At 56.4% G+C, this 14,164-nt stretch overlaps 2 protein-coding genes across 3 annotated transcripts in view; one reads left to right on the forward strand and one right to left on the reverse strand.

Moving 5' to 3' along the window:
• Positions 1–300: 300 nt before the first annotated feature.
• Positions 301–4,952, reverse strand: LOC121290693 (major centromere autoantigen B-like). The gene is made up of 2 exons (XM_041211502.1): positions 4,837–4,952; positions 301–2,930 (listed from the first exon to the last, which is right to left on the reverse strand). The coding sequence occupies exon 2, from the start codon at positions 2,866–2,868 to the stop codon at positions 2,143–2,145; it is 726 nt and encodes a 241-aa protein (XP_041067436.1). The 5' UTR covers positions 2,869–2,930; positions 4,837–4,952; the 3' UTR covers positions 301–2,142.
• Positions 4,953–5,021: 69 nt separating this feature from the next.
• The window catches only part of vwa8 (von Willebrand factor A domain containing 8), a 474,906-nt gene continuing 465,763 nt past the window's right edge, over positions 5,022–14,164 (forward strand). For both annotated transcript variants that reach the window (XM_041211497.1, XM_041211500.1), the window contains exon 1: positions 5,022–5,203. In XM_041211497.1, the coding sequence (XP_041067431.1) occupies positions 5,056–5,203 (148 nt within the window). In that variant the 5' untranslated portion in view covers positions 5,022–5,055. The remainder of the gene's footprint in view (positions 5,204–14,164) is intronic.

The following is a 14,164-nucleotide window of genomic DNA, read 5'->3' on the forward strand; positions in this document are numbered from 1 at the left end:
AGACACAAAAATAGAACCAGCCCTTTTTGCAACAGGAAGCTTCAATTCCCTGTATATTCCAAAATGTCAGCATGCTCTCCCAACACATTTGGGGTCCCCTTTGTAGTTTCAAATGCTCCACATTATTTTTCCTATTGTCAAACGATCTTATTGTTCCTGCATTACAACATTTAAACATGAACTTTCTTCTTCAAATGTAAAATCAAGAGTTCGTTTCTTTTTGAACCATGCTGAAATAGAAACCTGGGCATTAATATATTTACTGTCTTATAAAGTATTCAATAAACAAAAAGTATCTCATGAAATGCATAAAATCCTTTATTTTTGCTTTTCAAAGCTTTTATATATATGATTCCTTGAGCTTCAAAAATGATTGCGAAGAGAGAGAGTTCATTCATGATAAAGAATCCCTCTAGTTTACTGTTGTGCTCATAGAAAGACCATGATTACTACAGTTGACATTTGGGTGTAAACAGTTAAAAACTGAAATAAATGCCAGCCTTGTGTAAAATAATGTTTTGCAAGTCATCGACAACTTTAGTCCAGTATTTTAAATCCAGCAAAGTTTTAACCCACACACGCTGGCAACTTTCTATCCTTCAAATCCTACTGATGCAGAGATTGCACTTTGGGAACTTCTACAAACTGCATATGTCCAGAATGCACAGATGTGATTGAAAACTCATGGAGCTGCTCTGAGGTACAAGTCTCCAGCTGAAACCAACCTACTGAGACAGGCTAAAGCTATGAATTAGAAAATTTAAGGAAAGTATCAAAAGATATGTTTGTTTGTATGTACATATCAAAAGATGCGTTTGTTTATTTGATAGAAACACAATTCAATGGCTAAGTTTTACCACAGCCTAAGGCTGTGAAAGGCGCTATAGAAATGCCAGTCTTTCTTTCTTTTCCAATTGCTGGAACTTGGCCATCTCCCTTTAGCAGTACTTGGAGTGAAGCTACTTCCCTTTTAGAATATTCACAATATCTGCAGAGGTACTGTACAGGACTTGTACCTATCCAACTGTGGCAAATTGCATAGAAACCCAATTTCTGGATTAGCTTTTATTAATCAACATGGATTGAGCCTGGTACAACTGCAGCTTTTATAGGACTGCAACAACCATATAACAAGATGCACTGCTTAAAGGTAAACCGCTGAATGTGGATTCAAAATTAGAACCAGACTGAAAAAGGCTGTGATAGTTAAGAAATGTGAAGGCTGCTTAAAGTCACTGAATTGATAAAGTAGTTGGTGATAATCAGAGGATGATCATAGGAACATAACAGAAGGCCATTTAGCCCCTCAAGACTTTTATATTAGACAGCATTCTGCACCCCCCCCCCAAACTATAGTACTGCATTAAAGTGTCAGGCTAAATTATGTGAAGTCAGGTCTGACCACGTATGGCGGTATAGAGTCAGGGTTTGTAGGAAAGTGATGGGATGATGCAAGACTTGTACCTCCTGTTTGACGGATATTAAAGGGGAGGTGCTGTCTGAGTGGGTCCAAAAGGGAGGTAATTTGGGGAAAATGAGAAAGGCAAGGAGATGGAGAGAATGAACTTAGCACAGGAGTGCCAACATAAATGGAGATGGGGCCAGAACAATACAAACCATTTTAAAACAAGGCCTATTTCAGTGACAGAAATTCACATAAATAGAATATTCATCTTAATTCTGTCATTTTTGTTCTTGAAAAGAGGTTGAATTATCCAGCGGTGTGAATGATGGAATTTTAATGGCACTATACAGCAGAACATTTAAAAAGAACTGCACAAAACTGATTCTGTGAAAACATCAAAGTCACTGCTGAAATGCACTTCAATAAAGCTTCAAAACTGTACAAATGAAGCAGTGCAAAGTAGAGTCAAGTGCTTGGTTTTTGCTTCTCTCCCAGTACACAGGTTCAATTGAGGCATTCAAGAGGGAATTGGATTATTATCTGAAAAGGAAGAATGTGCAGGGCTATGGGGAGAAGGCAGAGGGTTGACATTGCTCATTTGGAGAGCTGGTGTAGACACAACACATCGAATGGCCTCCTTCTCTGAGGTAACAATTCTGTGATTCTGCGAAAAATTCAAAGCCACAACTGAAATTCACTTGAATAAAATTTGAGATGCAAAGCAATGCAAAGTAAAGTCATTTTGTAAATTTCTCTGCCCTTGTTTTTTGCTTCTTTCTCAGTGCACATTCCTCCACAAAGGTCTCAATTTGATTCAGTGCAGAGAAAAGTTCCATCGGGACTGCTGGCTTAGTTGCTAGCCACTTCCTCAGCAACTGCACAGAGCTGGAAGCCATGGCCATGGTGGGGGCTGGTGTATCTGCCAGTGCCTGCTCACTGGATCCATTAGCTTCTGTTTCTTGCTCATTCTTAGTCGCAGCAGCAATTTTAGTGTCTCCTGACAAACCGGTCTTGCCGACTTCCTTACCACCGCTAGGATCCTCGCTCACCCCATCATGTCCTGACCTGGACTTAATTGCATGCCGGCTTTTGAAGCGGCTGATCCACGATGCTGAAACAGAGTCAATTCCAAATTCTTTGGCCAACTTGTTTGCCTTCTCCAGCAGGATGAGGTCGGAGGGAGTAGGGCGGTGAGCCGCTCTCACCTGCTTGAACCAGCCCAGCAAAGCTGATTCAACATTGGGACAGGCTGAAGTTCGCATTCGTTTTCTCCGGCTTGAAAAGTTCTGCTGGTGGTCAGCGGCGATTCTCTCCTTGTTTTTCAGGAAGGTTGAGAGGGTGGCGGGAGGGATGTTAAATTTTTGCGCCACTGCTTTCTTCATCTTTTCAGGGTGCTCCTCCACATATTTTATAATCTTGTATTTTTCCTCGATGGTTCGAGTCTTGTATTTCTGGCCAGTCATGCTTGCAAAGCTACTCAGTCTCCACTCGAGTGAGCGAGGGGAAGACGATACTTGTGCGAAGACTTGATGTTGATCAGGCAGCCATTTGAATTAAGCAGTACACATATAATTGATCAGCAGCCATTTGTGACAGGAATTCAAATTTATAACTCAAGTAACTCATCTTCAATATGAGATTTTGATTCAAATAATTCAAATTCAGAGAACAGGAACGTGGCTGCAATATGTCCACAAAACATTAGAAAAGTTCCCTGCAACCGTTGCCCCAAACTTCACTATAGGAAAGTGGATTGCGACACCCCAGCCCTGACCCTCACGTCCCCTCAGTGAACCCAGCCCCAACCCTCATGTCCCCTCAGTGTCACTAGCCCTGACCCTCATGTCCCCTCAATGTCATCAGCCATCAGCCCTGACCGTGTCCCCTCAGTGACACCAGCCCTGACCCTAGTGTCTCCTCAGTTACCCCAGCCCCTTCACTACACTGATCACTACTGTCTCCACAATGACGCCAGACTTGACCCCACTGCACCCTTAGTGACCCCAGCCCTGACACTACCACACCCTCACTGACCCCCAGCCCTGATCCCATGCGCACTGTGAACCCCAGCCCTGACCCTACTGCACCATGTGACCCCCAGCCCAGACCCCACTACATCCTCGGTGACCCCAGGCCTGACCCCATTGTGACCCTCATGATGACAGCCTCAATCTCTTGGTCCCCTCAATGATCCCAGCTTGACCACAAAGGTCCCTCAAAATACTCTTCATTTTGGGCATAGGCTATCGATCAATGCCCACTAACTCCCAGTTAGATGACTACACGCCCTTCCTCTCCCTGTAAGGGCCCAATTCCACACTCCCAGTTTCTCCTACTTCCATGTGTTCTGATGATCCAAACTTTCATACCAGTACTTCTGATATATCTTCCTTTCTCCTCAACCATGGATTCCCCTCTTACCATGGTTGATAGTGAGCTTTTTCTTCCCCTGGTCTCATCCCTTCCCCTCTCCCACTCCTTTGTCCTCTCCTTCCACTCCACATTCAATTAATCATCCTCCATCTCCAGCATGATGCCACCAGCAAATATCTCCTCCCCCACCTTTAAGCATTCCAAAGGACTGTTCCCCCCGTGGTACCCTGGTTCACTTGTCAGTTACCCCCTTTCCACTGGCACCTTTCTATGCAAGCACAGAAGATGCAATACGTGTCCCCTCAGTGACCATAGCCCCAACCTTAGTGTCCCCTCAGTTACCCCAGCCCCGTCACTATACTGATCACAGCCCAAACCCTACTGTCCCCAGTGACCCCAGACTTGACCCCACTGCACCCTCAGTGACCCCTAGCCCTGACCCTACTGCCCTTTTACCTTCTCCCTTTCGCTGTCTAAGACCCCAAAATTGCTGCCAGGTGAAACAGCGATTTATGTGTACTTCATTCAATTTTGTATAATGTATTTACTGATCACGATGCAGCCTCTGCATCGGGGAGACGAAATAAAGCCTGGGCGGCCGCTTTGCGGAAAGCCTCTGTTCAGTCCGCAAGGATGATCCAGGGTGGCCTGTCCTTTCAATTCTCCACCTGGCTGACCTCGGCCTCCTTGTAATTTTCCAATGAAGCTCAACCTAAACTCGTGGGGCAGCAATATCTTTGAATCAGGCACTTCACAGCTTCGTGGCCTCAACACGGAGTGTTTAAATGTTAAACACCACTCGCACTTTTTGGACAGGGTGTGATGATGGTATTTCTCCCATTCCCAGACCCTCTTTAGTTTCTACACTTGTCCCTTTAACCCTGCACCATTATCCCTTTGGTCATTTAATCGCTCCTGCCTTTCACTGTAAAATACCTTCCCTTTATGTTTTGCTCCCCTCCCCTGACCCTCTAAACCTTCCCCATCTTGAACATTTCCCCAAGGCTCTTTACCCTGAAACATTCACTCGCTTTCTCTCTCCACACACACGGCCTGACCTGCTGAGGATTTCCACTTCTTCCTGTTTGTCTCCCACTGTCCGGAGGCCGGGCCGCAGCCACGTGTCCAGTGTCCGGAGCCCAGACCGGGCCCGGCCAGGGGGAGGGGCCGCCGCCGGAAGCGGCTGGGGGAAGGAGCGGTTCCTTGGGTCCGCCGGTTGGATCTTCCCCCCCACCCACCCCTCCCGGCTGCGAAGCCGTCGCCATCCTGACCCCGAGATGCAGTCCCGTCTGCTGCTCTTCCCCAGAGGCAGTGGCCCGGCCGCGGTCCTGGCCCTGCGGAGACTCGCCTACATTGTGCTGAAGCCGCTGAGCGGAGCCGGGTACCCGGCCTTTCCCCGGATCAGGCGCCTGGAGACGGCGGCAGGTGCGGCGGCTTCATTTCTGTCGGTGACTTAGAGCGAGATCGCGACCCCCAAACGGAATCCCGGAGACCCCCTCCTCCCCAGAGGGAGAGACAGAGAGAGAGAGAGGGACCCTCCCCAAAGAGAGAGAGACAGAGAGGCACCCTCCCCAGAGAGAGAGAGAGAGGGGCACGCTCCCCAGAGAGAGAGAGAGAGAGAGGGGCACCCTCCCCAAAGAGAGAGAGACAGAGAGGCACCCTCCCCAGAGAGAGAGAGAGAGAGGGGCACCCTCCCCAGAGAGAGAGAGAGAGAGGGGCACCCTCCCCAGAGAGAGAGAGAGGGGCACCCTCCCCAGAAAGAGAGAGAGAGAGAGGGGCACCCTCCCCAGAGAGAGAGAGAGAGAGAGAGGGGCACCCTCCCCAGAGAGAGAGAGAGGGGGGCACCCTCCCCAGAGAGAGAGAGAGAGGGGCACCCTCCCCAGAGAGAGAGAGAGAGGGGCACCCTCCCCAGAGAGAGAGAGAGAGGGGCACCCTCCCCAGAGAGAGAGAGAGAGGGGCACCCTCCCCAGAGAGAGAGAGAGAGGGGCACCCTCCCCAGAGAGAGAGAGAGAGGGGCACCCTCCCCAGAGAGAGAGAGAGAGGGGCACCCTCCCCAGAGAGAGAGAGAGGGGGGCACCCTCCCCAGAGAGAGAGAGAGAGGGGCACCCTCCCCAGAGAGAGAGAGAGAGAGGGGCACCCTCCCCAGAGAGAGAGAGAGAGGGACACCCTCCCCAGAGAGAGAGAGAGAGGGACACCCTCCCCAGAGAGAGAGAGAGAGGGGCTCCCTCCCCAGAGAGAGAGAGAGAGAGAGGGGCACCCTCCCCAGAGAGAGAGAGAGAGGGGCACCCTCCCCAGAGAGAGAGAGAGAGGGGCACCCTCCCCAGAGAGAGAGAGAGAGGGGCACCCTCCCCAGAGAGAGAGAGAGAGGGGCACCCTCCCCAGAGAGAGAGAGAGAGAGGGGCACCCTCCCCAGAGAGAGAGAGAGAGGGGCACCCTCCCCAGAGAGAGAGAGAGAGGGGCACCCTCCCCAGAGAGAGAGAGAGAGGGGCACCCTCCCCAGAGAGAGAGAGAGAGAGGGGCACCCTCCCCAGAGAGAGAGAGAGAGGGGCACCCTCCCCAGAGAGAGAGAGAGAGGGGCACCCTCCCCAGAGAGAGAGAGAGAGGGGCACCCTCCCCAGAGAGAGAGAGAGAGGGGCACCCTCCCCAGAGAGAGAGAGAGAGAGAGGGGCACCCTCCCCAGAGAGAGAGAGAGAGAGAGGGGCACCCTCCCCAGAGAGAGAGAGAGAGAGAGGGGCACCCTCCCCAGAGAGAGAGAGAGAGAGAGGGGCACCCTCCCCAGAGAGAGAGAGAGAGAGAGGGGCACCCTCCCCAGAGAGAGAGAGAGAGAGAGGGGCACCCTCCCCAGAGAGAGAGAGAGAGAGAGGGGCACCCTCCCCAGAGAGAGAGAGAGAGAGAGGGGCACCCTCCCCAGAGAGAGAGAGAGAGAGAGGGGCACCCTCCCCAGAGAGAGAGAGAGAGAGAGGGGCACCCTCCCCAGAGAGAGAGAGAGAGAGAGGGGCACCCTCCCCAGAGAGAGAGAGAGAGAGAGGGGCACCCTCCCCAGAGAGAGAGAGGGGCACTCTCCCCAGAGAGAGAGAGAGTGAGGGGCACTCTCCCCAGAGAGAGAGAGAGTGAGGGGCACTCTCCCCAGAGAGAGAGAGAGTGAGGGGCACTCTCCCCAGAGAGAGAGAGAGTGAGGGGCACTCTCCCCAGAGAGAGAGAGAGTGAGGGGCACTCTCCCCAGAGAGAGAGAGAGTGAGGGGCACTCTCCCCAGAGAGAGAGAGAGTGAGGGGCACTCTCCCCAGAGAGAGAGAGAGTGAGGGGCACTCTCCCCAGAGAGAGAGAGAGTGAGGGGCACTCTCCCCAGAGAGAGAGAGAGTGAGGGGCACTCTCCCCAGAGAAAGAGAGAGAGAGAGAGAGGGGCACTCTCCCCAGAGAGAGAGAGAGAGAGGGGCACTCTCCCTAGAGAGAGAGAGAGAGGGGCACTCTCCCTAGAGAGAGAGAGAGAGGGGCACTCTCCCCAGAGAGAGAGAGAGAGGGGCACTCTCCCCAGAGAGAGAGAGAGAGGGGCACTCTCCCCAGAGAGAGAGAGAGAGGGGCACTCTCCCCAGAGAGAGAGAGAGAGGGGCACTCTCCCCAGAGAGAGAGAGAGAGGGGCACTCTCCCCAGAGAGAGAGAGAGAGAGGGGCACTCTCCCCAGAGAGAGAGAGAGAGAGAGGCACTCTCCCCAGAGAGAGAGAGAGAGAGAGAGGGGCACTCTCCCCAGAGAGAGAGAGAGAGAGGGGCACTCTCCCCAGAGAGAGAGAGAGAGAGGGGCACTCTCCCCAGAGAGAGAGAGAGAGAGGGGCACTCTCCCCAGAGAGAGAGAGAGAGAGGGGCACTCTCCCCAGAGAGAGAGAGAGAGAGGGGCACTCTCCCCAGAGAGAGAGAGAGAGGGGCACTCTCCCCAGAGAGAGAGAGAGAGAGGGGCACTCTCCCCAGAGAGAGAGAGAGAGAGAGGCACTCTCCCCAGAGAGAGAGAGAGAGAGAGAGGGGCACTCTCCCCAGAGAGAGAGAGAGAGAGGGGCACTCTCCCCAGAGAGAGAGAGAGAGAGGGGCACTCTCCCCAGAGAGAGAGAGAGAGAGGGGCACTCTCCCCAGAGAGAGAGAGAGAGAGGGGCACTCTCCCCAGAGAGAGAGAGAGAGAGGGGCACTCTCCCCAGAGAGAGAGAGAGAGAGAGGGGCACTCTCCCCAGAGAGAGAGAGAGAGAGAGGGGCACTCTCCCCAGAGAGAGAGAGAGAGAGAGAGGGGCACTCTCCCCAGAGAGAGAGAGAGAGAGAGAGGGGCACTCTCCCCAGAGAGAGAGAGAGAGAGAGGGGCACTCTCCCCAGAGAGAGAGAGAGAGAGAGGGGCACTCTCCCCAGAGAGAGAGAGAGAGAGAGGCACTCTCCCCAGAGAGAGAGAGAGAGAGAGTGGCACTCTCCCCAGAGAGAGAGAGAGAGAGAGGGGCACTCTCCCCAGAGAGAGAGAGAGAGAGAGAGGGGCACTCTCCCCAGAGAGAGAGAGAGAGAGAGAGAGGGGCACTCTCCCCAGAGAGAGAGAGAGAGAGAGAGGGGCACTCTCCCCAGAGAGAGAGAGAGAGAGAGAGGGGCACTCTCCCCAGAGAGAGAGAGAGAGAGAGAGAGGTGCACTCTCCCCAGAGAGAGAGAGAGAGAGAGAGAGGGGCACTCTCCCCAGAGAGAGAGAGAGAGAGAGAGGGGCACTCTCCCCAGAGAGAGAGAGAGAGAGAGAGGGGCACTCTCCCCAGAGAGAGAGAGAGAGAGAGGGGCACTCTCCCCAGAGAGAGAGAGAGAGAGAGGGGCACTCTCCCCTGAGAGAGAGAGAGAGAGAGAGGGGCACTCTCCCCTGAGAGAGAGAGAGAGAGAGAGGGGCACTCTCCCCTGAGAGAGAGAGAGAGAGAGAGGGGCACTCTCCCCTGAGAGAGAGAGAGAGAGAGAGGGGCACTCTCCCCAGAGAGAGAGAGAGAGAGAGGGGCACTCTCCCCAGAGAGAGAGAGAGAGAGAGGGGCACTCTCCCCAGAGAGAGAGAGAGAGAGAGGGGCACTCTCCCCAGAGAGAGAGAGAGAGAGAGGGGCACTCTCCCCAGAGAGAGAGAGAGAGAGAGAGAGAGGGGCACTCTCCCCAGAGAGAGAGAGAGAGAGAGAGAGGGGCACTCTCCCCAGAGAGAGAGAGAGAGAGAGAGAGAGGGGCACTCTCCCCAGAGAGAGAGAGAGAGAGGGGCACTCTCCCCAGAGAGAGAGAGAGAGAGAGGGGCACTCTCCCCAGAGAGAGAGAGAGAGAGAGGGGCACTCTCCCCAGAGAGAGAGAGAGAGAGAGGGGCACTCTCCCCAGAGAGAGAGAGAGAGAGAGGGGCACTCTCCCCAGAGAGAGAGAGAGAGAGAGGGGCACTCTCCCCAGAGAGAGAGAGAGAGAGGGGCACTCTCCCCAGAGAGAGAGAGAGAGAGAGAGAGAGGGGCACTCTCCCCAGAGAGAGAGAGAGAGAGAAAGGGGCACTCTCCCCAGAGAGAGAGAGAGGGGCACTCTCCCCAGAGAGAGAGAGAGAGAGAGAGGGGCACTCTCCCCAGAGAGAGAGAGAGAGAGAGAGGGGCACTCTCCCCAGAGAGAGAGAGAGAGAGAGAGGGGCACTCTCCCCAGAGAGAGAGAGAGAGAGAGGGGCACTCTCCCCAGAGAGAGAGAGAGAGAGAGGGGCACTCTCCCCAGAGAGAGAGAGAGAGAGAGGGGCACTCTTCCCAGAGAGAGAGAGAGAGAGAGAGGGGCACCGTCCCCAGAGAGAGAGAGAGAGAGGGGCACCGTCCCCAGAGAGAGAGAGAGAGAGAGAGGGGCACCCTCCCCAGAGAGAGAGAGAGAGAGAGGGGCACCCTCCCCAGAGAGAGAGAGAGAGAGAGAGAGGGGCACCCTCCCCAGAGAGAGAGAGAGAGGGGCACCCTCCCCAGAGAGAGAGAGAGAGGGGCACCCTCCCCAGAGAGAGAGAGAGAGAGAGGCACCCTCCCCAGAGAGAGAGAGAGAGAGAGAGAGGCACCCTCCCCAGAGAGAGAGAGAGGGGCACCCTCCCCAGAGAGAGAGAGAGAGAGAGGGGCACCCTCCCCAGAGAGAGAGAGAGAGAGAGAGAGGGGCACCCTCCCCAGAGAGAGAGAGAGAGAGAGAGGGGCACCCTCCCCAGAGAGAGAGAGAGGGGCACCCTCCCCAGAGAGAGAGAGAGGGGCACCCTCCCCAGAGAGAGAGAGAGGGGCACCCTCCCCAGAGAGAGAGAGGGGCACCCTCCCCAGAGAGAGAGAGGGGCACCCTCCCCAGAGAGAGAGAGAGGGGCACCCTCCCCAGAGAGAGAGAGGGACACCCTCCCCAGAGAGAGAGAGGGGCACCCTCCCCAGAGAGAGAGAGGGGCACCCTCCCCAGAGAGAGAGAGAGAGAGAGAGGGGCACCCTCCCCAGAGAGAGAGAGAGACAGAGAGAGGGGCACCCTCCCCAGAGAGAGAGAGGGGCACTCTCCACAGAGAGAGAGAGAGAGAGAGGGGCACTCTCCCCAGAGAGAGAGAGAGAGAGAGAGAGGGGCACTCTCCCCAGAGAGAGAGAGAGAGAGGGGCACTCTCCCCAGAGAGAGAGAGAGGGGCACTCTCCCCAGAGAGAGAGAGAGGGGCACTCTCCCCAGAGAGAGAGAGAGGGGCACTCTCCCCAGAGAGAGAGAGAGGGGCACTCTCCCCAGAGAGAGAGAGAGGGGCACTCTCCCCAGAGAGAGAGAGAGGGGCACTCTCCCCAGAGAGAGAGAGAGGGGCACTCTCCCCAGAGAGAGAGAGAGGGGCACTCTCCCCAGAGAGAGAGAGAGGGGCACTCTCCCCAGAGAGAGAGAGAGGGGCACTCTCCCCAGAGAGAGAGAGAGGGGCACTCTCCCCAGAGAGAGAGAGAGGGGCACTCTCCCCAGAGAGAGAGAGAGGGGCACTCTCCCCAGAGAGAGAGAGAGGGGCACTCTCCCCAGAGAGAGAGAGAGGGGCACTCTCCCCAGAGAGAGAGAGAGGGGCACTCTCCCCAGAGAGAGAGAGAGGGGCACTCTCCCCAGAGAGAGAGAGAGGGGCACTCTCCCCAGAGAGAGAGAGAGGGGCACTCTCCCCAGAGAGAGAGAGAGGGGCACTCTCCCCAGAGAGAGAGAGAGGGGCACTCTCCCCAGAGAGAGAGAGAGGGGCACTCTCCCCAGAGAGAGAGAGAGGGGCACTCTCCCCAGAGAGAGAGAGAGGGGCACTCTCCCCAGAGAGAGAGAGAGGGGCACTCTCCCCAGAGAGAGAGAGAGGGGCACTCTCCCCAGAGAGAGAGAGAGGGGCACTCTCCCCAGAGAGAGAGAGAGGGGCACTCTCCCCAGAGAGAGAGAGAGGGGCACTCTCCCCAGAGAGAGAGAGAGGGGCACTCTCCCCAGAGAGAGAGAGAGGGGCACTCTCCCCAGAGAGAGAGAGAGGGGCACTCTCCCCAGAGAGAGAGAGAGGGGCACTCTCCCCAGAGAGAGAGAGAGGGGCACTCTCCCCAGAGAGAGAGAGAGGGGCACTCTCCCCAGAGAGAGAGAGAGGGGCACTCTCCCCAGAGAGAGAGAGAGGGGCACTCTCCCCAGAGAGAGAGAGAGGGGCACTCTCCCCAGAGAGAGAGAGAGGGGCACTCTCCCCAGAGAGAGAGAGGGGGGCACTCTCCCCAGAGAGAGAGAGGGGGGCACTCTCCCCAGAGAGAGAGAGGGGGGCACTCTCCCCAGAGAGAGAGAGGGGGGCACTCTCCCCAGAGAGAGAGAGAGGGGCACTCTCCCCAGAGAGAGAGAGAGAGGGGCACTCTCCCCAGAGAGAGAGAGAGAGGGAGAGGGGCACTCTCCCCAGAGAGAGAGAGAGAGGGAGAGGGGCACTCTCCCCAGAGAGAGAGAGAGAGGGGCACTCTCCCCAGAGAGAGAGAGAGAGAGAGGGGCACTCTCCCCAGAGAGAGAGAGAGAGAGGGGCACTCTCCCCAGAGAGAGAGAGAGAGAGGGGCACTCTCCCCAGAGAGAGAGAGAGAGAGGGGCACTCTCCCCAGAGAGAGAGAGAGAGATGGGCACTCTCCCCAGAGAGAGAGAGAGAGAGGGGCACTCTCCCCAGAGAGAGAGAGAGAGAGGGGCACTCTCCCCAGAGAGAGAGAGAGAGAGGGGCACTCTCCCCAGAGAGAGAGAGAGAGAGGGGCACTCTCCCCAGAGAGAGAGAGAGAGAGGGGCACTCTCCCCAGAGAGAGAGAGAGAGAGGGGCACTCTCCCCAGAGAGAGAGAGAGAGAGGGGCACTCTCCCCAGAGAGAGAGAGAGAGAGGGGCACTCTCCCCAGAGAGAGAGAGAGAGAGGGGCACTCTCCCCAGAGAGAGAGAGAGAGAGGGGCACTCTCCCCAGAGAGAGAGAGAGAGAGGGGCACTCTCCCCAGAGAGAGAGAGAGAGAGGGGCACTCTCCCCAGAGAGAGAGAGAGAGAGGGGCACTCTCCCCAGAGAGAGAGAGAGAGAGGGGCACTCTCCCCAGAGAGAGAGAGAGAGAGGGGCACTCTCCCCAGAGAGAGAGAGAGAGAGGGGCACTCTCCCCAGAGAGAGAGAGAGAGAGGGGCACTCTCCCCAGAGAGAGAGAGAGAGAGGGGCACGCTCCCCAGAGAGAGAGAGAGGGGCACGCTCCCCAGAGAGAGAGAGATAGAGGGGCACTCTCCCCAGAGAGAGAGAGAGAGTTTGGCACTCTCCCCAGAGTGAGAGAGAGAGAGGGGCACTCTCCCCAGAGAGAGAGAGAGAGAGGGGCACTCTCCCCAGAGAGAGAGAGAGAGAGAGAGAGAGGGGCACTCTCCCCAGAGAGAGAGAGAGAGAGAGAGGGGCACTCTCCCCAGAGAGAGAGAGAGAGAGAGAGAGAGGGGCACTCTCCCCAGAGAGAGAGAGAGAGAGAGAGAGGGGCACTCTCCCCAGAGAGAGAGAGAGAGAGAGGGGCACTCTCCCCAGAGAGAGAGGGAGAGAGAGGGGCACTCTCCCCAGAGAGAGAGGGAGAGAGAGGGGCACTCTCCCCAGAGAGAGAGAGAGAGAGAGAGAGGGGCACTCTCCCCAGAGAGAGAGAGAGAGAGAGAGGGGCACTCTCCCCAGAGAGAGAGAGAGAGAGAGAGAGAGGGGCACTCTCCCCAGAGAGAGAGGCACTCTCCCCGGAGAGAGAGAGAGAGAGAGAGGGGCACTCTCCCCAGAGAGAGAGAGAGAGAGAGAGGGGCACTCTCCCCAGAGAGAGAGAGAGAGAGAGGGGCACTCTCCCCAGAGAGAGAGAGAGAGAGAGGGGCACTCTCCCCAGAGAGAGAGAGGGGCACCGTCCCCAGAGAGAGAGAGAGAGAGGGGCACCGTCCCCAGAGAGAGAGAGAGAGAGAGAGGGGCACCCTCCCCAGAGAGAGAGAGAGAGAGAGGGGCACCCTCCCCAGAGAGAGAGAGAGAGAGAGGGGCACCCTCCCCAGAGAGAGAGAGAGAGGGGCACCCTCCCCAGAGAGAGAGAGAGAGGGGCACCCTCCCCAGAGAGAGAGAGAGAGAGAGGCACCCTCCCCAGAGAGAGAGAGAGAGAGAGGGGCACCCTCCCCAGAGAGAGAGAGAGAGAGAGAGAGAGGGGCACCCTCCCCAGAGAGAGAGAGAGAGAGAGGGGCACCCTCCCCAGAGAGAGAGAGAGAGAGAGAGGGGCACCCTCCCCAGAGAGTGAGAGGGGCACCCTCCCCAGAGAGTGAGAGGGGCACCCTCCCCAGAGAGAGAGAGGGGCACCCTCCCCAGAGAGAGAGAGAGAGAGAGGGGCACCCTCCCCAGAGAGAGAGAGAGAGAGAGGGGCACCCTCCCCAGAGAGAGAGAGAGAGAGAGGGGCACCCTCCCCAGAGAGAGAGAGAGGGGCACCCTCCCCAGAGAGAGAGAGAGGGGCACCCTCCCCAGAGAGAGAGAGGGGCACCCTCCCCAGAGAGAGAGAGAGAGAGAGGGGCACCCTCCCCAGAGAGAGAGAGAGACAGAGAGAGGGGCACCCTCCCCAGAGAGAGAGAGGGGCACTCTCCCCAGAGAGAGAGAGAGAGAGAGGGGCACTCTCCCCAGAGAGAGAGAGAGAGAGGGGCACTCTCCCCAGAGAGAGAGAGAGAGAGGGGCACTCTCCCCAGAGAGAGAGAGAGAGAGGGGCACTCTCCCCAGAGAGAGAGAGAGAGAGGTGCACTCTCCCCAGAGAGAGAGAGAGAGAGGGGCACTCTCCCCAGAGAGAGAGAGAGAGAGGGGCACTCTCCCCAGAGAGAGAGAGAGGGGCACTCTCCCCAGAGAGAGAGAGAGAGAGGGGCACTCTCCCCAGAGAGAGAGAGAGAGAGGGGCACTCTCCCCAGAGAGAGAGAGAGGGGCACTCTCCCCAGAGAGAGAG

This window comes from Carcharodon carcharias, chromosome 18 (assembly GCF_017639515.1).
Source record: "Carcharodon carcharias isolate sCarCar2 chromosome 18, sCarCar2.pri, whole genome shotgun sequence".
NCBI classification, from domain to species: domain Eukaryota; kingdom Metazoa; phylum Chordata; class Chondrichthyes; order Lamniformes; family Lamnidae; genus Carcharodon; species Carcharodon carcharias.